The sequence below is a fragment of the Podarcis erhardii genome, assembly GCF_964252035.2.
Source record: "Podarcis erhardii genome assembly, chromosome: 5".
Taxonomy (NCBI): domain Eukaryota; kingdom Metazoa; phylum Chordata; class Lepidosauria; order Squamata; family Lacertidae; genus Podarcis; species Podarcis erhardii.
In genome coordinates this window covers 44,163,521-44,181,576 of record NC_138509.1, presented here as the reverse complement: position 1 = coordinate 44,181,576, position 18,056 = coordinate 44,163,521, and the positions used below count along the sequence as shown (strand labels likewise).

The 18,056-nt window shown below is 37.9% G+C and overlaps 2 protein-coding genes across 8 annotated transcripts in view; one reads left to right on the top strand and one right to left on the bottom strand.

Moving 5' to 3' along the window:
* Positions 1 to 6,534, top strand: part of FANK1 (fibronectin type III and ankyrin repeat domains 1) — a 32,638-nt gene extending 26,104 nt beyond the window's left edge. For 2 of the 4 annotated variants that reach the window (XM_081863322.1, XM_081863323.1), the window contains exon 11: positions 25 to 249. In XM_081863322.1, coding sequence (XP_081719448.1) covers positions 25 to 111 — 87 coding nt within the window. In that variant the 3' untranslated portion in view covers positions 112 to 249. Of the gene's footprint in view, positions 1 to 24; positions 250 to 2,514; positions 2,628 to 5,472 lie in introns of those variants that run through there. The other 2 variants (XR_014156906.1, XM_081863321.1) reach the window with 2 other exon arrangements.
* A 1,489-nt stretch (positions 6,535 to 8,023) lies between these two features.
* The window catches only part of ADAM12 (ADAM metallopeptidase domain 12), a 195,990-nt gene continuing 185,957 nt past the window's right edge, over positions 8,024 to 18,056 (bottom strand). For 2 of the 4 annotated variants that reach the window (XM_081863182.1, XM_081863183.1), the window contains 5 exons: positions 15,019 to 15,154; positions 13,778 to 13,889; positions 12,954 to 13,136; positions 10,010 to 10,143; positions 8,024 to 9,213 (listed from right to left, as the gene is read on the bottom strand). In XM_081863182.1, the coding sequence (XP_081719308.1) occupies positions 9,153 to 9,213; positions 10,010 to 10,143; positions 12,954 to 13,136; positions 13,778 to 13,889; positions 15,019 to 15,154 (626 nt within the window). In that variant the 3' untranslated portion in view covers positions 8,024 to 9,152. Of the gene's footprint in view, positions 9,214 to 9,587; positions 10,144 to 12,953; positions 13,137 to 13,777; positions 13,890 to 15,018; positions 15,155 to 18,056 lie in introns of those variants that run through there. The other 2 variants (XM_081863180.1, XM_081863181.1) reach the window with 1 other exon arrangement.

The window sequence follows — 18,056 nt, the reverse complement described above, 5'->3', positions numbered from 1 at the left end:
TGCTATTTTTCTTCCCTTTTTTAGAGTGTTGTTTCAATAATAGAAGAAAGGAAAAGACAATTAAGTAATGTGAACATGGATTCTTCTGCATCCTCTGCTACAATTGTGTGAAGCAGACAATTTGAAGCCTAATGTTACCTACGAAGGAGGTCAGGCCACAAGGACTAAATCCTAGTTGTTTTCCTTTTTCCTAATTAGCTGTTACACACTTTTGGGTGCCTTGATTAAAATGCTAACTTTGCTTCTCCAGCATTTTTCTCTGGCGTTTAAATTCATCTACATTTTAGCAGCATTATTTTCTCATTATGGTCAGTTTTTACAGTGATCCTATTTTTTGCTCTTCTGTCCTCTTGTTCTCATGCTAGCAGCTGTTCCTGTTTCATGCCCTTGAGTAGCAGCAGTCACTGACATTAAGGGCAAAACTAGAACATGTCATAAATTATCATGTAGTTTGCTGTAGAATGCATGGCTTCTCAGTAAATAAATAGGTGGCATAGTAGGCCAAATGGCCAGGGCGGGGGAATGAAGAACAGGATTGGGAGCACAACATAGGAGGTGGGGCTTAGCGCTTTGTCTCTGCCATGGCCCCAGTGGGAGTTGTGTACATGCGCGTACTCTCTCTCTCTCTCTCTCTCTCGTGATTCATAATGGGGGGAAATCTCCCGTTATGACCAATGGTAGCTTTACTCCCCAAAATACGTTGATCCCATTTTGACTCCCCCCCCCCAACAGTTATATATTAAAAAACAAAAATCCCAAGGATGCCTGGGCATACTATGTAATAAAATAATTACGTCTAGCTTGGCTCCAATGCTAAGTTCTTTGGATGTCCTTGTGCAGTGTAACTGGTTTTTGTAGAGCAGAAAGTAGGTAGCAAGATAATTGGGAGAGGGCAAAATGAGCCACTGTCCATGGAGTGGCATTCTGCCAGAGTGAACCTGAATTCCTAAGGCTTGTGCTACCACACTAAAGGAATGACTCCTTGCAAATGCAGAATGGATTTTATGCAATACTTGGAAAAGTGTGAGTTCAAAGTGATGGAACAAATGCCATTAAGGACTTTATATGCCAATAGTATATTGGTATGGTAAGAAATTGGTATTTGTCCAAGTTTCCTGGCCACATAGATGCACAGCAAGCTGCTCATTAAAATCAGATTCTCTCAGAGTAATTGTACATGCAATTACTGCAGTTTTTGTTCGGAACATAAACACACATGAAAGAATTTAGAATGTTAGTTCGTGAGGATAGTGAAACAAGTTGGTTCAAATGGCTCAGTTGGTTAGAGCATGGTGCTGATAACACCAAGGTTGCAGATTTGATCCCCATATGGGAAAGCTGCATATTCCTGCATTCCTGCATATTCTTGCATTGAATGAGGTTGGACTAGATGGTTCTCAGGGTCCCTTCCAACTCTACAATTCTATGATTCTAAATGACAAAAAGCTGAACAGAATAACAGAAAATCCATTCTAGAAACACTGTTTTATGTGAGTTAAGTCTAATCTTTCTGAGCAACACAAGACTTATGATGACATCAGAACCATCAACATAGCTTTTTTTAAAATAATAATAATGATGATGATAATAATAATAATAATAATAATAATAATAATAATAATAATATGATTGATGCTGTACTTGCTTGCAGTAAGTACACAAGTTGGAGGAAATCAACTTTTTTGGGAAGTATGTGTGTATAGGATTGCAGTCTTAATAGCACATTCAGGAGAATCTTATGAGATGATTATTTTCAATGTTCCCCGTTCTTTGCAAACAAAATAAATTGTCCCATACCTGGTCAACAAAGTATTCAAAGTTTTATTTCCTCAATAAATTATTCCATTTTCAAAACCTTTTAATAATTGCAGAAAACACAAATCAGTACATAACTAAGGATGTATTTACTGTTTATTTAATACAGAATACTTAATAGCGAATAGATTGTCCTGCTATTGAAACATGTTTGTAGGCTCTTAACATGTTACTACAATAATCATTACAAAAAAGTGTATAAAAGTAAGACAAACTGTTACACAGTGCATTATGTAGAAAGTTTTAGCAAACTGACATTTAACTGAAAGCAGTATAAAGGTATGGTTCATAAAAATTAATGGCTTATGTCACTCTAATATTCATATATAGTGTGCTAAATGGTTTACAATTAACAGTCTTATCACCACAGTCTTAAAAACATCACATGGAAGAAAGTCCCACTGAATGCAGCTAATGGAACTTAACTTCCATGAAAATGTATCAAGGATCAGGTTATCAGCAGTTAAAATATCAGTTGCTACTCTTAATGCAAAGAGTGATAGCACCTTTTGTTCAGTCAGTCCTGATGGCAATTCACATTGCATTTTATATGCCTGCTTCATGCTAAAAGAGATACCTAAATGTAAAGTATAACAGAAGAATAAAAGGACTGAAATGTCTTTGCTTCCCAGGATGATACAGGAAATTGTTTACTTGCATTATCTTGAGCAATAAAGACTATTTATTACATTGGTACAGTTACCCTGTGATGATGATTGCATGTGATTACAACTTAGAAGGGATATTTGAATCAGATTTATTTAAGGGCTGTATACCCCACGCTTTAACAGGTTCCCAGGCTGGCTTACTAGGTAAGTTCATTTGGTATGTTTTTTTCCATTAATGCATTAACAAATTTATTATTTTATTATATATCAGGAAATGTAAATCAAATTGTATAATTCCAAGAACATTTTTGTTACATTAAAAAACCTACTACAGTGGTGCCTCGCAAGACGAAATTAATCCGTTCCGTGAGGCTCTTCGTATAGCGGTTTTTTCGTCTTGCGAAGCAAGCCCATTGACAGCTTAGCAGATTAGCGCTATTAGCGGTTTAGCGGCTTTTAGCGGATCAGCTGATAAGCGGCTTAGGGCTTAGGAAAAGGGGGGGGGAGGGAAAAAACCCGCAGGAACTTGCAAGACAATTTTCGTCTTGCGAAGCAAGCCCATACGGAAATTCGTTTTGCGAAGCGCCTCCAAAACAGAAAACCCTTTCGTCTAGCGGGTTTTCCATCTTGCGAGGTGTTCGTCTTGCGGGGCACCACTGTATAAACGGCAATAGTTAAAAATGCAAAAATATGTCATATGTGCCTGATTAAACCTGCAACATAACTAATTTTGCACCTTGATTCACTCTGAGTGTGCAATGAGAGCTTATTTAGAAGCTAAACTAACTTGAGGAAGAAGCATATCTGATGGTTTAAGGTGGGGTGGTTAACCTGTGGGCCTCCAGTTCTTGATGAACTACAACTCCCACCATCCTTGACCATGCTGACTGGGGCTGATGTAGTTCAGCAATAACTGCAGGGCCACAGGTCAGCTAGCCCTGATTTAGGGGCTCTTGACTCATATTTATTTCACGTTGAAATTAATTATGTAAATATTCAACAGATGTGGAAGCACATGGAGTTCTCAGTTTTATGTAAGCAAAATTCAAAATTATGAACAAGGAGGGATGTGGAAGAGAACTTGAGATTTTCTGTTCATTTAAACAACAGTATTGATACAGTAATATTTAATTACAGTACTTAACATTTATCTAGCATTCAAAACACCCAGTATAGTTTGGGTAATTCCTATAGGGCTGTTCCCCAAACCCTCCCTATATTGAGGGCTTAAGTTGATTAGAAGTGCCTTGCCTAAGGCTGCCTAAGAAGATTGTGACTGAGGTGATGTTTGATTTGGAGCTCAGGGATTATGCAGCGACAGGTCAGAATCAACAGCTTCTGAAACAACTTTGGACATCTCTGTTTGGAGTAATGTAAGCAAGACCCTACCAGTGAGACAAAGATCAGGACTGAGGAGAGAATTAGTTATCATTATACTAAGAAATATACAAAAGTTTCAATGAACTGAAAGAGGCTCTGGTCTGTTTCAACACTTGCTCAAAATCTGTACTGTCGTGTCTTGTAATGGTTCAAAGTAGTTTAACTTTTACCAGCATTTTATAAAATGCTGGTAAACCACAACTAAAACTATTGGCCATAATCTAGCACTGAGAGCATGCAGCTGGCCTGTGTTGGGGGTGGGGGAGTCTTTCCCTTCCCCTGGCTCATCCAGAATTGCAAATAAGCAAGCTGCAGTAAAGCAGCAAGTGTTATGAAACACTTAGCAGATGTCTTTAGGTAATACCTAGGATCTGACTGCTCACAGTGCAGGAAAGTAATGTATATCTTGGTAAGACTGGCTAGTGAACTTTTCCTTTTGCCAGTTTACTATAATGACTTTTGCTTATTTGCTTGAGTCAGCTGCTGCTCTTTTGCTTTACGGTTCGCCTGCTCTGTTTATGGCATATCCTAGTCTTAGGACAGGGAGTTAAAGTAGAAAAGGCATCTAGGTTTGCCCAAGTCAATATTTTGTGATTGCTCTGTGAAAACAACGTCTAATATTTGAGAATTCACAAAATCATTCTAAACTAAACTATGCTACACAAAAAATTAACAGATTCTTTTCATCATTGAATCATTCCTGGGTTTAATTATTTGTTTATCTGCTATGTCATCCATGTTTACAAGTTGTGGTTACCAATGACTGTGTAGCAATGATCACTTTCCTCCCTCCACCATGAGACGCACACAGAGAGAATACTATTCGACTTTGCAGGGAAAATCATAGCTTCTTGGTTGGCAAGTCAGTCACTGCAGCAGACTTTACTTTGTAGGAGAATAATCAACTTTCCTTTGAGACATAATTGTTTTTACCTATTTTTTCTGGATTGCTACCTGATTTTGTTAGGAGGACTACAATGCATGCAAATCAAGTGGCCTAAGGTTTCATGATACAGGTAAATTGAGAAGCAGCCCTAGCAAAGTGACTGAGCACATGCTCTATATACAAAATGTTCCTGGTTCAGTGGAAATTATCTGGAAGAAGGGCTGGGAAAGGTCCTGAAGTAACTGCTGCCAGTCAGAACAAGCAGTCCTGGGCCCAATGGTATGGACTAGGTATAAGCAGCTCTTTATGTCATTATATGACACATAAATCTCAGCTTACTGAAATCTATTGTGCATGTTAAAGTCGAGAAAGAATATCGTGTTTGCCATGAAGTGTGCTTCCCCAATCCAATATTTTTTTCCAAATCACATCAGAAGCTCCCTGACATGAAATGGTTTTCCTTTCAGCTGAATGTGCCAGCCCATAGGGAAAAAAGAAATGTGCACAGTACTAACATTGACAGTGATATGAGAGCTTTTTCTGTGCATTGAATTTCATATGGATTTGTATCAGGGTGATGGCTTGTAGACCATAGAAATTTAAATCTGTTTAACATTATAATGTTAAATATATTTTTATCAAAATAAATTCCGTGCTTTAAAGAGAATGTAGGTTCATGTTATTGATAGTACTGTTATTGACAGTAATATTAGTGACTAAGCCATCAAAGATTAATCACCACAGATAGGAAAATTCTATTACACGATATCAATTCTGTTACAGAATATCAAGTGAAATACCTTTCATCAGAGACAATTCATACATTTGGCTGAGAGTGAAGAACTGGTAAGTGATGATAAATCAAGTGGAAAACATGTATGTGTAAATCAGCCTTAACATGTATGAGATAAACAATTTAACTCCACTGAAAAGCAATGGGCCTTCAGGACTCCATTGACTGCCTTTGGTTTCACTGCAATGAAAGCATACATGACCTTATCTAATAACGCAAAATTGTTTGAAAAGTGCAGCTGCTGCTTTAAAATGCTTAATTAATTAATTAGATCTCTGATCCACTCTTTACCAATATGTCTTAGGGCAGGTTACCACTTTAACACACCATGTGTTGCTTCTCCTTGCTGACTCCACAACAAGAGCTTCCCCTTGCTCACATCACAATAAGAGGTTTAAAAGCATTTTCTAGTGGGGGAAGCTGATAGATACAAAAACAGCCAGAGAAAGCAAGCTGCCATGAAATTCAGGAGAAACCTAGTGTTTGCTGAAGGCTAATAAACATAAGTGTTTGCATTCAGCTTTGAAGTAATCTTGCCTATTTAAAAGGTATGTTACAATCCTTTGTGGAAATATTATGACTGTTTTGTATTGTGTGCTGACTAGCATATTGTATCTTTAGTCCTGACATATACTACTTATATGACCTCACCTATCTCTCTCTGGTTAAAAAGATACTTATGCATGACTAGTTTTACCATGATGGGGATGCACATTAAAATACAAATTGCATTGAAGATTTGCAGTGTAATAAATATATGAGAGCAACAGTCAGTTACAAATTCTGATGCATGTTTTGACGCTCTTTACCCAGCAAATGATAAACATAGGGAAGAAATAGGGAAGAGCACCTACAGATCCACATGGTGATATGCATTTAAAGACTACCAATCTGATTTCCATTTTGCACATGCAGTGGTATATAGTGTGAACTGAGCTAGGCAGAGGAGGATTATGTTCCTCATGTGAAACCACCTGCCTTTTGTAAAGCACAGACTGTTCATTGATTGAACAGTTCAGTTCTTAAACAGTATTGCTTTAGCTCTTTCATGATTAGGAATAGAAAAATAATAATGTAGTGATTAAAAAGGGAATTTACAAACCCCAGCATATTTTTACAGCAATCACGCCCGAGGATTTGATTCCTGCTAAATAAAATAAAATAAAATGCTACTTTAGTAATAATCAAGTTGGGGTTTCCTATTAATGGCAGTCAAATGAAACAACATGGAGTGAAGAAAAATATACTACTCAAGATGCATGAAAGGTAATTTAAAGAGCCCCAACAGCACCTGCCTTTCATTTAAAATGAAATGCCAAATCCTATCTTTAAAAAGTTGAGTGCTACCATCATCAGCAACTCTCCTCATTTAGCATAAATGTTACATTGACATTTTCCAGAATGTCTTGTTGTGTAATTACTGATACTATAATTTATATCATATGCAAGCTTCAGGAGCAAAACTGTTTTCTGTGGATTCTTTTTTGCTTTATTGGTTTTGTTTGTGATGTGGATATATTTTATTTGCTTTGTTCATAAGCATGACTGTGTGGTTGCCTAGTTACAGGGCAAAGTAATTGGGAAAGTTAAATTACTTACTGGAAAAAGACAAAAGGTCTTCAAGTTCTGTTTCTCTGTCTGAAGAAGCACAGATACTTTGGATATTAGCACACTGCATAGGCAAGAGTAATGGCCAAAGGTCTAGGTGCTGGAAATAGTTATATAGCGTGGAACAAATAATTTGCCAACTTTATGATATGAAAGAGAATATGTAAGCTGATTTTCTTTTGCAGGGGTTGAAATGAGAGTATCACCAATATCAACTGTTCAATACTGGTAAAAGGGAGGGAGAAAGGAGAATAAAGCTAGTTCTAATTGACTATTATGAATATGACAGGGGTTTTTCCCCATAAATATGCTGAGCTATAGGTGGAAAGGAGTCCATGTCTGGACTCCCAGTTCTATCTGGGCCATCCCTGTTGCCCCACCAGCTTGGGCGTTCGAGGCTTGTTGCCCAGACAGCTTCGGCTAGCTAGGCAGTTTGAAAGTTTATAGCCTTGTTTGCTGAGTACAAGTAAAATATGCATGCTACATTAGAACATTTTCTAGGGCATCAGAAAATTTCAAACTGAAAAAATCTCCTATGCAAATTCTTCTAATTCCAATTGTTTCCAGAAAATCCACAGCAATGTTGCTCAGAAACAGGAGAGAGAGGAGGGAAAACCAGTAAACAATCTCTAAATTATGATCTACTGAACCACATAGTCCTTGTGCTGCACTGAGAATGCAAACTGCAGACTTTTCAGTGCAATTAACACAGAAATCATGTACCACATCCAACAAAAACAATGAATTTAAAACTGTCTTGTACAATATACAGTTTTTTTAATTAAGAAAGCATGCTGAAAGCCTATATACTCTCTTGAAATACAGACTTTCAGTTAGTTTCAAACAGCTATAGCAGGCCTTTTAAGATTTAGAACACTGAGACATGACACATGTGGGCAGATGTAGGGGTTTTTCGCTGTATAATACGAGAAATAGTTTGTGTGATCTGTTTAAAGATTTATCGAAACCAGTGGGATTATAACTTGAAATCTGACAACTGCTCAATGAGAGCAAGTACTAGAGTTGAAGTGAACACTTCTGTGAAACTAGCTTTGAAAGCTGTTGCTTATTTGTTGAAACTTATTTGGGGCCAGAGTTCTCATCAAAATGAGAATGCTGATTTCTGGTAAGTCTCCAGTGGATTGGGGGTGCTGTGTGCGGCCCCGCAAAGGGCGCCCACTGACAGATGGGTGAGCGAATGACTAGCCTTTTGTTGAACCACCAAGTTGGCTGGGGTTAAGTATTGTGGTCAGAGCACAAGTAACTACTGTAGTGCTGTTTCAGCAGATCTATCCCTCTAAGCAGGGTTTTGCTGTGCACAGGATCAGGCCATTTATAATTTTTAGTTACAACACACAATGATAAAGGTCTGGTTGTATAGGAAAAGCATGTACTTTGTAAAATCTGAATTTTTATGCAGAAAATGTACATCTGTTTGATGATAGAGCCAATATCTAAGACCTGATAAACCTAGACATGTAGGTAATTCTTTGTTTTGGCACTTACTTTCTTGACCTTCCTTGAAAATACACCCTAGAAGTAATATTTTCCATCCATAGAAGTAATATTTCCCCTCCAGATTCTATTGACAAAATATCAGCCGTTAGCCTTTGAAATTTCACCTGTCTCTTGGTTTCAGTAAAGTTTCAATTCAGCTTTAGTCAACATTCTGTATAGGAACAGGTCCAAACTAAATAAACTTTGAGGAGTTTGTACCAAACATTGAGAAATCTGTAATGGATGGTTCAAGACTGTTTAAACATCACAAAAATGGCTTCCTTCCTAGGAAAACTTGGTTATGGTGAAACAATATCTACTACAGTGCTCTGCACTGTAATAAATATTAAATATAAATTAATAATTTACAAGTACCTGAGCAAAGAAGCAAACCACCTTCACACAGCATAGCACCAAAGGCAGTAGCTCAGAGTTCTTTAAAATAATGGGTTTTGAACATTAAAAATTCTACCTATTGATATAAAAATATTGATCTCCAACTAGAGATGAAAATAGTGCAAAATTCTGTCTTCACTTTCCAGGATACAAATGATGTTCCATGTTGTCATTTCATATAGGCAGTATTGCAGGCTCTAGGCATTTGAGGTGGTTGTTTAGGGGCAGGCCTGTTTAAGAAAAGGGTCAGAAACAAAATAATAAAATTAGCAAACCTGCTAATTGTGGAGCAACAGAAATTATGTATAAATATCTTGGCTTTAAGGAATTGTTAAAGGTTCTTTGGAAAGCAGGAGCATTCCTCTCCATTCATTCAGGTCATGTAGGGTTTACTGGCATCTCTTCACCTTAATATTTTACTGTCATTTGTTTTATGCACATTTTATTCATGGCACAAAATATATTTTAACAATTAATAATTTTAAGTGGTTGTAATTTATGTCAATCAGCTTTTTTCAAGTCAGTGAGGGTACTGACATCTTGAAATGACAGCATCATTCAATAAATACTAGTGTCCTGCCCCTTCCCCATATTTTATGGCAGAGCTTTGGTGGAATTTGTTTGTTTCAGGGAATTTTTATCCAGTCCCTCTCACCACATCTGATTGCTTCTCAAATTTACCACGTGGGAATATACTGGCTGGTAAGAACAAGCAACTGCAGAAGAACTGCAGTACCTAAACACATGCTCAGGAAAACAGATGCTTATTTAGATGACTGAAACAATTTTGTGAGTGAGAAACTAAGCTAGCCATCACGGTACTTCCCAGATGTTGATCTGCCCACCAACTCTTCATCCCTGACCATTGCCCTTGCTGACTAGAACTGATGGGAGTTGGAGGGCACCATGTTGGGTATCCTTGAGCTAAGTTTTCCCAACAAAAAAGAGCCAATTCTAAGATATATTTTATAATATTTATTAAACATGTTTTCTGTTGGAAATGCACAACTGAACAGCCAAACTAACCTGACAGGGGCAATTTGAGGCACAGGTTTTGGAAGCCCGAATACTTCTGTGGAGGAACTCTTAAACTGAGCAGATTTGTTCTTCTGAGGATCAGCTGGCAAAGGTTTTCGAGGAGGACTTGGCTTGAAAGATTCCTATAATACAATGTAAGTTCATAGAATTGTTACTATAAGATTAATGAAATAGCCATTTTATTATATAATTCTTCAGTCATGAAAGTATAATTTATTTCCCATAAGTCCTTCAAATCATGCTTTGAATTGAAACAAACAATAAAATTATGTGGCTCCTCACTATTTCTGTTTATAGAAAATGAAAGTACAATATTAGGAGACAATATAGTGCTTTAAATTGGGGGCGGGGTTTGGAGGGGTTATTGTCATTGTTACTATGGTATGTGTTTTTATATTATAAACTGCCCTGTGATCCTTGGATGAAGGACAGTATAGATATTTAATAAATACATCAATACTCAGCTACGAGTGATCGCCAAAGAAGAAAGACTATTAATGAATAAATAAAAAACCAAACAGGTGCAGAAATGATTCCCTCTGAAGGAGGTCCAAAATTATCTCTTTAAGCAAATCTCTAGTGTATTTTAACCACATGATTTTGCTGTTTCAAAAAGGGAAAACAGTATGACCACTAGCATTGTGCTGAAAACAAAAAAGAAAACACTGAGTACAGCTATCATGGGGACACCTCAAATTTACAACAAATTGAACCATAGATCTCTCCTATCTCTTTTCTTTTAGGCAATATGAACAGATTATTGCTGGATACAAATATAGGTATAGCAAATGCTGTTTCCATTTTTCTTTGAAAGATGGTACCAAGAGATAAGTCTGATGATCTCTTGTTAAGAATTGACATTACACACACACTCTTCAGTTGCTATTCCTGAATTGTTCAAAGTAGGTTAATTTCAAATAAAAAATTACAGTCTGTAGTAAGAGTGTCTTTAATTATATCCTATAAGGAGGAAATGCTGCTGTTAAAATACGTATCAGTAGAGGTGCTAGATTTCACAAGAGGAAAACCATTCAGACTTTACATCGTTTTTTTCAGGCTTTACAAGGAAAACAAGCTGAAACATATGGAGAAGAAATATTACTGAAATACTATATGTTTATAACTTACAATTCTATTATTGTAGCTCTTAGCAGTAACATACTTTGAGAGGGGGAAAAGGGGCATGCTTTATCAGAAGGGAAAAGATTTTATTACCTAACGGGGTTTTCCAGTATGAAGAGCATTTATGAAACAAAGATTGTATAATTATATTTATATGATACATGTGACTCTCTCCATACATGAAATGAATGTGTGGAGCTGCATGGACCAGCCACAACCACCGCTGTCACCACGCTCCCCCATGAACATCCATTTGACATTAATCAGAGTTTTCTGCACATGCAGATGTACAAGCGGAGAGTTCTCCTGACTTGGTGAACTGTGAAATGCTGCTATTCACTCCTATCAGTTTGCGAACTGCCTAGAGAGTGGATCTTATATAAATCAGTTAATAAATAGCAACAGCAACATGTAAAGTGCTTCATTTGGAGATAAAAATTGCAGTGTTAGAAGAACAATCCCCTACCTCAGGTGAGGTTGTCAGTACAATCAGGCAATATATAGAAATAGACATGAAAATAGGTTCCAGCGTTTGGTGATGTGTTGCAGGATGGCCCTTAGAGCTATCATTTGCATTATTGCTAAAGTTCTCTGTGCTGGGAAGGCCTGTTCACTGACCCAGTTTCCCCAGGGAGTGTTACCATAAGTCTTTATAGATCAGATGGATTTATTCCTTTAGCTTTAGATCAGTAACTTTGAGGGCTTTTTAAATGTGTCAGTTTTTTACATGTAAGCCAGGGAAATGGTTTTCAATATAACCACTAGCTCTTGTTACTTACCAAAAAATGTTTTTATACATTAGGCAGTTATAAATAGTACTTCAATATAAAATTCCTGTGGACTGTCTTCGGATATGAAACATAAAAGGGTCACAAGATACCCAATTTCACATTTTAAAACACATGCTTCACTGCAATACCTATATATCTTTCGATTGTGAGTTCCAGAGACAAAGGGTCAGACTCAGCTATGCAAATATTTCCCCTGATATTTTCCCTTCTAATTTTAAGCAATTGGGGAAGTAACAGTCTTGATGACATGATTGCATATGGGAGAGGAAACATATTTCTTTCCCTGTGGTTTGTTTTTCTTATCAAAATCACCCCTCTAAACTGATTTGGAGAAGTATATGAGGCCCAGAACACATTGTGCAATGAAAAGCCAGTCCAGTTCCCTGGGTGGATAAGAGCAGAGTTAACAGGCCATTTACCTCCTCCCATGAATTCCTTATTCTCTAAATGGCTCTTATGGCTCTAAATAAAATAAAATTGACTCATTGACTCAGTCTCCAGATTACAAAGACATCATATAGTACAGCCAATCTGAAACTGCAAGGGGGTTGTATGTTTGAATGATTCTGCATGTAAAAATGCACTTCTTGCATTTAGAAAAATTAACACAGATAGGAAAAGGCAACACTTTCATTCCAGCTTCCCACAGGAAGGGTGTTCTTGAATTATGGGGTAAGGGGCATTCCGATCCTGGCACGCATATCGTAAGCATATACATCAGAAAGATGCCACAAAGTACCACAATATACTGGTGTAGCAGGAAGAGATGTCAATGGTAATATTTAGAATGGAGGTATGAACAATAATTACATGCCCTTTCAGCATGCCCTTTCACTCTGCTATGAAATCAACCAACAAAGACATAACAACAGAGAGAGATTGACTAAAATGGAGCAAACTATTCTGTGGTGTGATTTGAAGAATCAATATGACATCTAAATAGCTAGCAATCCAGTTCTGCTCTGGACTGATGGTGGCTGTAGGTGCCATAGAGTTGAAACGGATAAACAAACATGTACCTGATCACATCTGGGTGAGGGGCTGGCAGGCAGCAACCTTCTGGAAGTGGGCTGCGGACATGGTAATTCACACAGGGGTGGGACAATACGCTCTGGTGGGCTTGACCGTGGTGTATTCTGTGTCTTCACAGGATTGCTAGCATTACCTGTGTGATATCGTTGCAATCCTTGTGGATCATGTCTCTGCAGATCCATAAAACAATATTATACCAAATCAATTATAGTTTAAGCATGATGAAGCCAAAGTTTGGCCTTTTTAGGTTTCACTGATTTGAGTGAAAGAGAGAAGGCAAGAGGAGGGGATCAGGGGGAAAGACTGTGTTCTAAGTATGAGATTAACTCTCCCACTGAAATCAGTGGAACCTAAAATACTTAACTTTCACTGGAGTGGATCCCTATAGTTCTTCTCAGACGTATCTTATAATTAGTAGGTGTAAACACTATTGCTTTCAAGATTGCTTTTAACTGCCACTTGTTTCATTTTTAATATGGCCACTTTACCTTTCCTGAAGCCAAGGAACAACCAATTAAGGTTCCAGAAGCTTACTCGAACACTAATCCTTGAATGTTGGAAAGCATTGCCCCTGTCTGAGATGGTGGCTGCAATCCACAGTCGAAATACATTTATTTATTTTCTCTATTTTCTCCATCTGTCTAGAACTTAGAGCCCAAAGTGCATTTTTAGGCCCAGATGGCTTTCCCTTTATTTCATGTATTAATAGAAATACTCTAAAATTTCACTATTTCATTATATCAGCCCATATAAAAATACTTCAAACTTACGGGAAATATTTTTATCAACAATACTTTGTGTGAGAACCTACCTTAGGTGTATTCAAATTTTGTGACTTTTTCACCAGATTTGTACTATTGCGGGTTGTGATAGGAACATGATTAGGTTCAAATGAACTGGAAGGCCTTGCTGGAGTCACAGACCTGAAATACATACATGTGTGTATACTTTTAACAGAGGATTTTTTTAAAAAAATCTTTACTTTCTTTAGTAAACAGTGAAAGTAAAATCCATCCACCACACTTGCAGCAGGAATAAAAAAAAAAATTGATTTTTTTGTTTAGAGCCACTAGTCTGTTAAATTAGCTCTTGCAATCTGTGGAAATGCTGCTTTACAACACCCGAGAGACTCTTCTAATGATGCTGGTGCTTAAGCTGTAATGACCTCAACTATGGATATTGTGGTTCATTCAGTGGACTAGAAACAACAATGCTACTCCAAGGTTTCAATATTTTAAGCAGGCCAAAATAAAGGCAAACTTCCCTTTTTAACTGCTTATCCACAAAGTGAAATAAAAAGAAGGGTGTGTCTGAATAGCAGGTCCCTGTGGCCTTGATGCAATCTGAGAAAAAGGCAAGCATGTAGTTTTCTGAAACAACCCTCTTATATGAGGGCCTCAGCACCTGTGCTAGTCTGGCAATGACTCCCATTTGATGCATGGGTAAGCAGCAGAGGGTGAAATTTTTATTTGCATGGAGCAGGGATAAACAGACCCATTAAGAGTCTGGTCCATCCCAGTTCTCAAAGGGGACAAGACTAAGCCCATCCCATTCTGAAGTGGAATTTTAAAAACCCACCTAGAAGCACACACCTAAAACACAGTTAAATGTTTGCACGCCTCCATTCTCTTTCCCTATTGCCCCTTTTAAAACCTTTGAAATAGTGTTTCCAGTCACCTAAAAGCCCGAGTGCTAGAGCACAGGACTCCTTGTCATTGTGTGCCTTGAAATGAACGGAGAGTCCCTGTGGGAGTAACAAGGCTTGATGATATTCCATTGCTCCCAGCGGAAATTGTATGGGGGAGAGAATGGTTGTCCCATGTAAGCACTTGGGACAGCTGTGTTCTCTGCACCCAGTACAATTCCCCTTGGGAGAAGCAAAACATCCTCAATCTCAATATGAAGCATCATCATCTCATCTGCAGCAGCCATAGGAGGAAAAGCTGCCTTTCCCACTGCTGTCATTGAAGATTTTTAGACTTCAGCGTGTAATAACCTTGTGTGATCTCTATCATGGTTCATTTTACAAAAGAGGGTACTTATATATCATACCTTAGTTTCTCTATTGTAGTCTTCTTATTAATAAAGAACAATCTAATCAAGATCTTCCTTTTGATGTACATAAGTGAACCAGCAACCAGAAGGCACAGGGTGGTTATGAGTAGCCCTATTATTAAGCTTCTTTTATCTGAAACCAAACAAACAAATCCACAGTTCTTACGACCAGACCAGTCTTGTCTACCTGATGTCCGCAGTATAACTAACCGTCAGTCAAAAACAAATATTTTGTTTTACTCAGCTAACTTGTATATTAGAAGAAGTGGCATGGTTGCTGCTCCCCTGTGCCTCCATCCTCTTTGCTCCTATAATGTAGGAATGCATAAATTATATGGGACTGAGGAATTACATGCAGGAGCCATGGCAAAACTACCACTATGGGCCCCACCCACCTCAACCGCCTTGAAAATAGCATGGCTCTTCTCAGATGAGTCCATTTCTCCAACTTTGTTTTCACATCCCATGTTACTACTATAGCAGAGTTTAGTAACTTCATGGAAAAATACAGTGGGGAAATAAATGGCAACCACACTGCTCCATAGCAAGAAGAGGTCCTGTGTTTCAGCACTGACACCCTCCAGACCTATTCTTGCCCTCGTTTTTTTTGGTATATCTGCTGTAAATATTAATGGGGGTTGATAGGAAACAGAGGAGAAAATGGGTAACAGCAGGACATCCCACAGCACTTTTCTTCAGGGCAGAGCTTCAGTAGTAAAAACTAAACCAATTGCATGGAACTTAGAATAAGCAATTAAAAATAATTTGTCTTCACATAACTCTCTTGTATATTATTTGAGGTGTCGGAAAGATATAGCAAGTGTGTGAAATAGTTTTGAGTAAAGCTCACCAGGTTATTTACAGTTTTTCAGAGGTGCAGCTTTGTTAGTCCATTGCAGAAAAAACAAGTTTTGTGTCTGGAATCTTAAAGAATAACAGATTTATTGTAGCATTAAGCTTTACTTAATTTTTAAAAGATACTTAAGCCACATTTCTATATATTTTTAATCAGACACAGTTGATGTGCAAATGCTCAGATAATAATTTAAGCCACTTTAGTAAGGGGTCAAGTGTAAAAGAACAATTAGCTTCTGTAGAAACCCCTAATTTACAAAGCACAGTTTTGTCATTGCAAACAGATTGTTAAAGTAGCAGGACATGTTAATGTGAAATGCAGCTCTTCTAAAAATAAAACAAAGCGTAAAATGAAGCTAGTCGATCTTGAGGTAAAAATTACATGAAATCAGTTTCCCTTTTCTAGCTACTGCAAATAGCTTACAGTTCACACACACAAAACCATGATATAGATTAGCATCCCTACGTACTACGGCTATGGTACACATTCCTAGCTTAAAATGCAGCTAGATGATTTCTTTTTCTTAATGTAGATCAAAGCGGGTTTAGGTAGGGGGAAATCCGCCCAAACACAGTATTTCATAAGAAACATCATGTACAGGATAGGTATGGATTGTGGCAAACACAATGTGCATACCGCTTCCCAAACAAGTGGGGATGAACTAGATGCAGACAAAACGGGAGTGTGTACGCAGACTAAATTCATTATTCACTTGGAAATATGGGCTGTTTCACACATGCATGTACATTACTTGATTTATTTACAGTCAAGTAGAGCTAAAAGTTATCCAGTTGTGAGGGCCCCACAAAGCTGGAGCTGGCCCTGTCCATAGGATTGCTCTGAAATGAGTTTAGTACTGTGGTCTAATTTGCTTGTTGAACTCCTGTGTGTGTGATTATTATAGCAAAGGTCTCTCTCTCTTACAGTTCCCCCTTTAGTCAGCTATATCTTGCTGTGAAATTGTAATGCCACTGCATTGATATGGATATTATTATGATGTCATAAGCTCAACATTACAATTCATTACAGGGACTGGTATGCAGTAAATGCAATCTAATTTGCTTTTCAATAGCACTGTTCATACAAAAAGCGATATCATTTCCAAGCCAAATCCTAGCTGTCTATGTAAATGTAGGTTGGATTCTTCTGTCACATTAGTTAAACTAGGAGTACAGCCAAAGACATCAGAGCATGGGATAAAGTTAAAAGAGGGAAGTCAAATCATGTGGAACTTCAGGCACAGGTGAACCAAATCTGATGCAGCTTATTGCTGTAGAAACATCAAGTGGTGCTGTCCCCACGACACCAGATGGTGGCAGGAGACCACGCACCCCTGGCAACTGAAGCAACACCATCAAGTCCATGGATTGGGAAGTCACCACCCAGGCTGACATCTCCATCACGACCACCCTTTCCAGCTTGAGGCACATGCAGGAATGGGTTGGTGTCTATCGGCACCCCCAGGTGAGTGAGCTCTTGTTCAAGCAAATGGCATAGTGGAAAAGAGCAGGAAAAAACAAGTTCTCACACGGAGGGAAAATTCGTTCACAACTGCAAGAAGCAGGGCCGTCTTTAGCATATGTGCCACTGAGGTGCAAAGATTCACCCAGTGCCCCCCGCCCAAATTTAGTTTAGCCCCCAAATTACCTTTTATTATGCTTATGTCAGACACCACCCTTATGCCTTATGTCTTGTTTACAAAAGAAGGGAGAAAAAAGGAACAAACTTTTTTATTTGCTTTTTTATATGCTTAGCATTCATCGTAAAATGAAGAAAAAATGCAGCTCGTGGAATTCATAGTGTGTACTCTAGGCGTGTTTTGGTGGAAATGGAAAACTAAAACCATGTGCTGAAATGCATGTGTAGTAGAGTCCTAAGTACTAAGTAGTTAGTCAAAGAAAGGGGGCACAAGACTGTTTAGGGCTCTGCCTGTTGCAGGAAAAACATCCTTCTCTAACACATCCTGCTCTGCCAGGACAATCAATGCCTTTGATGAGGCTGCAAAAAGCAGTTTTCACCCAGGTTAAACTGTTATCTTAATAAATAATTAAGTACTTCTTCAAGAGTTTGAAACATTGTTTTCTATTAGCACATCTATGATTGCTACTATAGTTTGGCAGTAATTGAGAAGAAAACACAAGTAGTGTGTGCCCTGACTTACACAGACTTTATCTGTGAT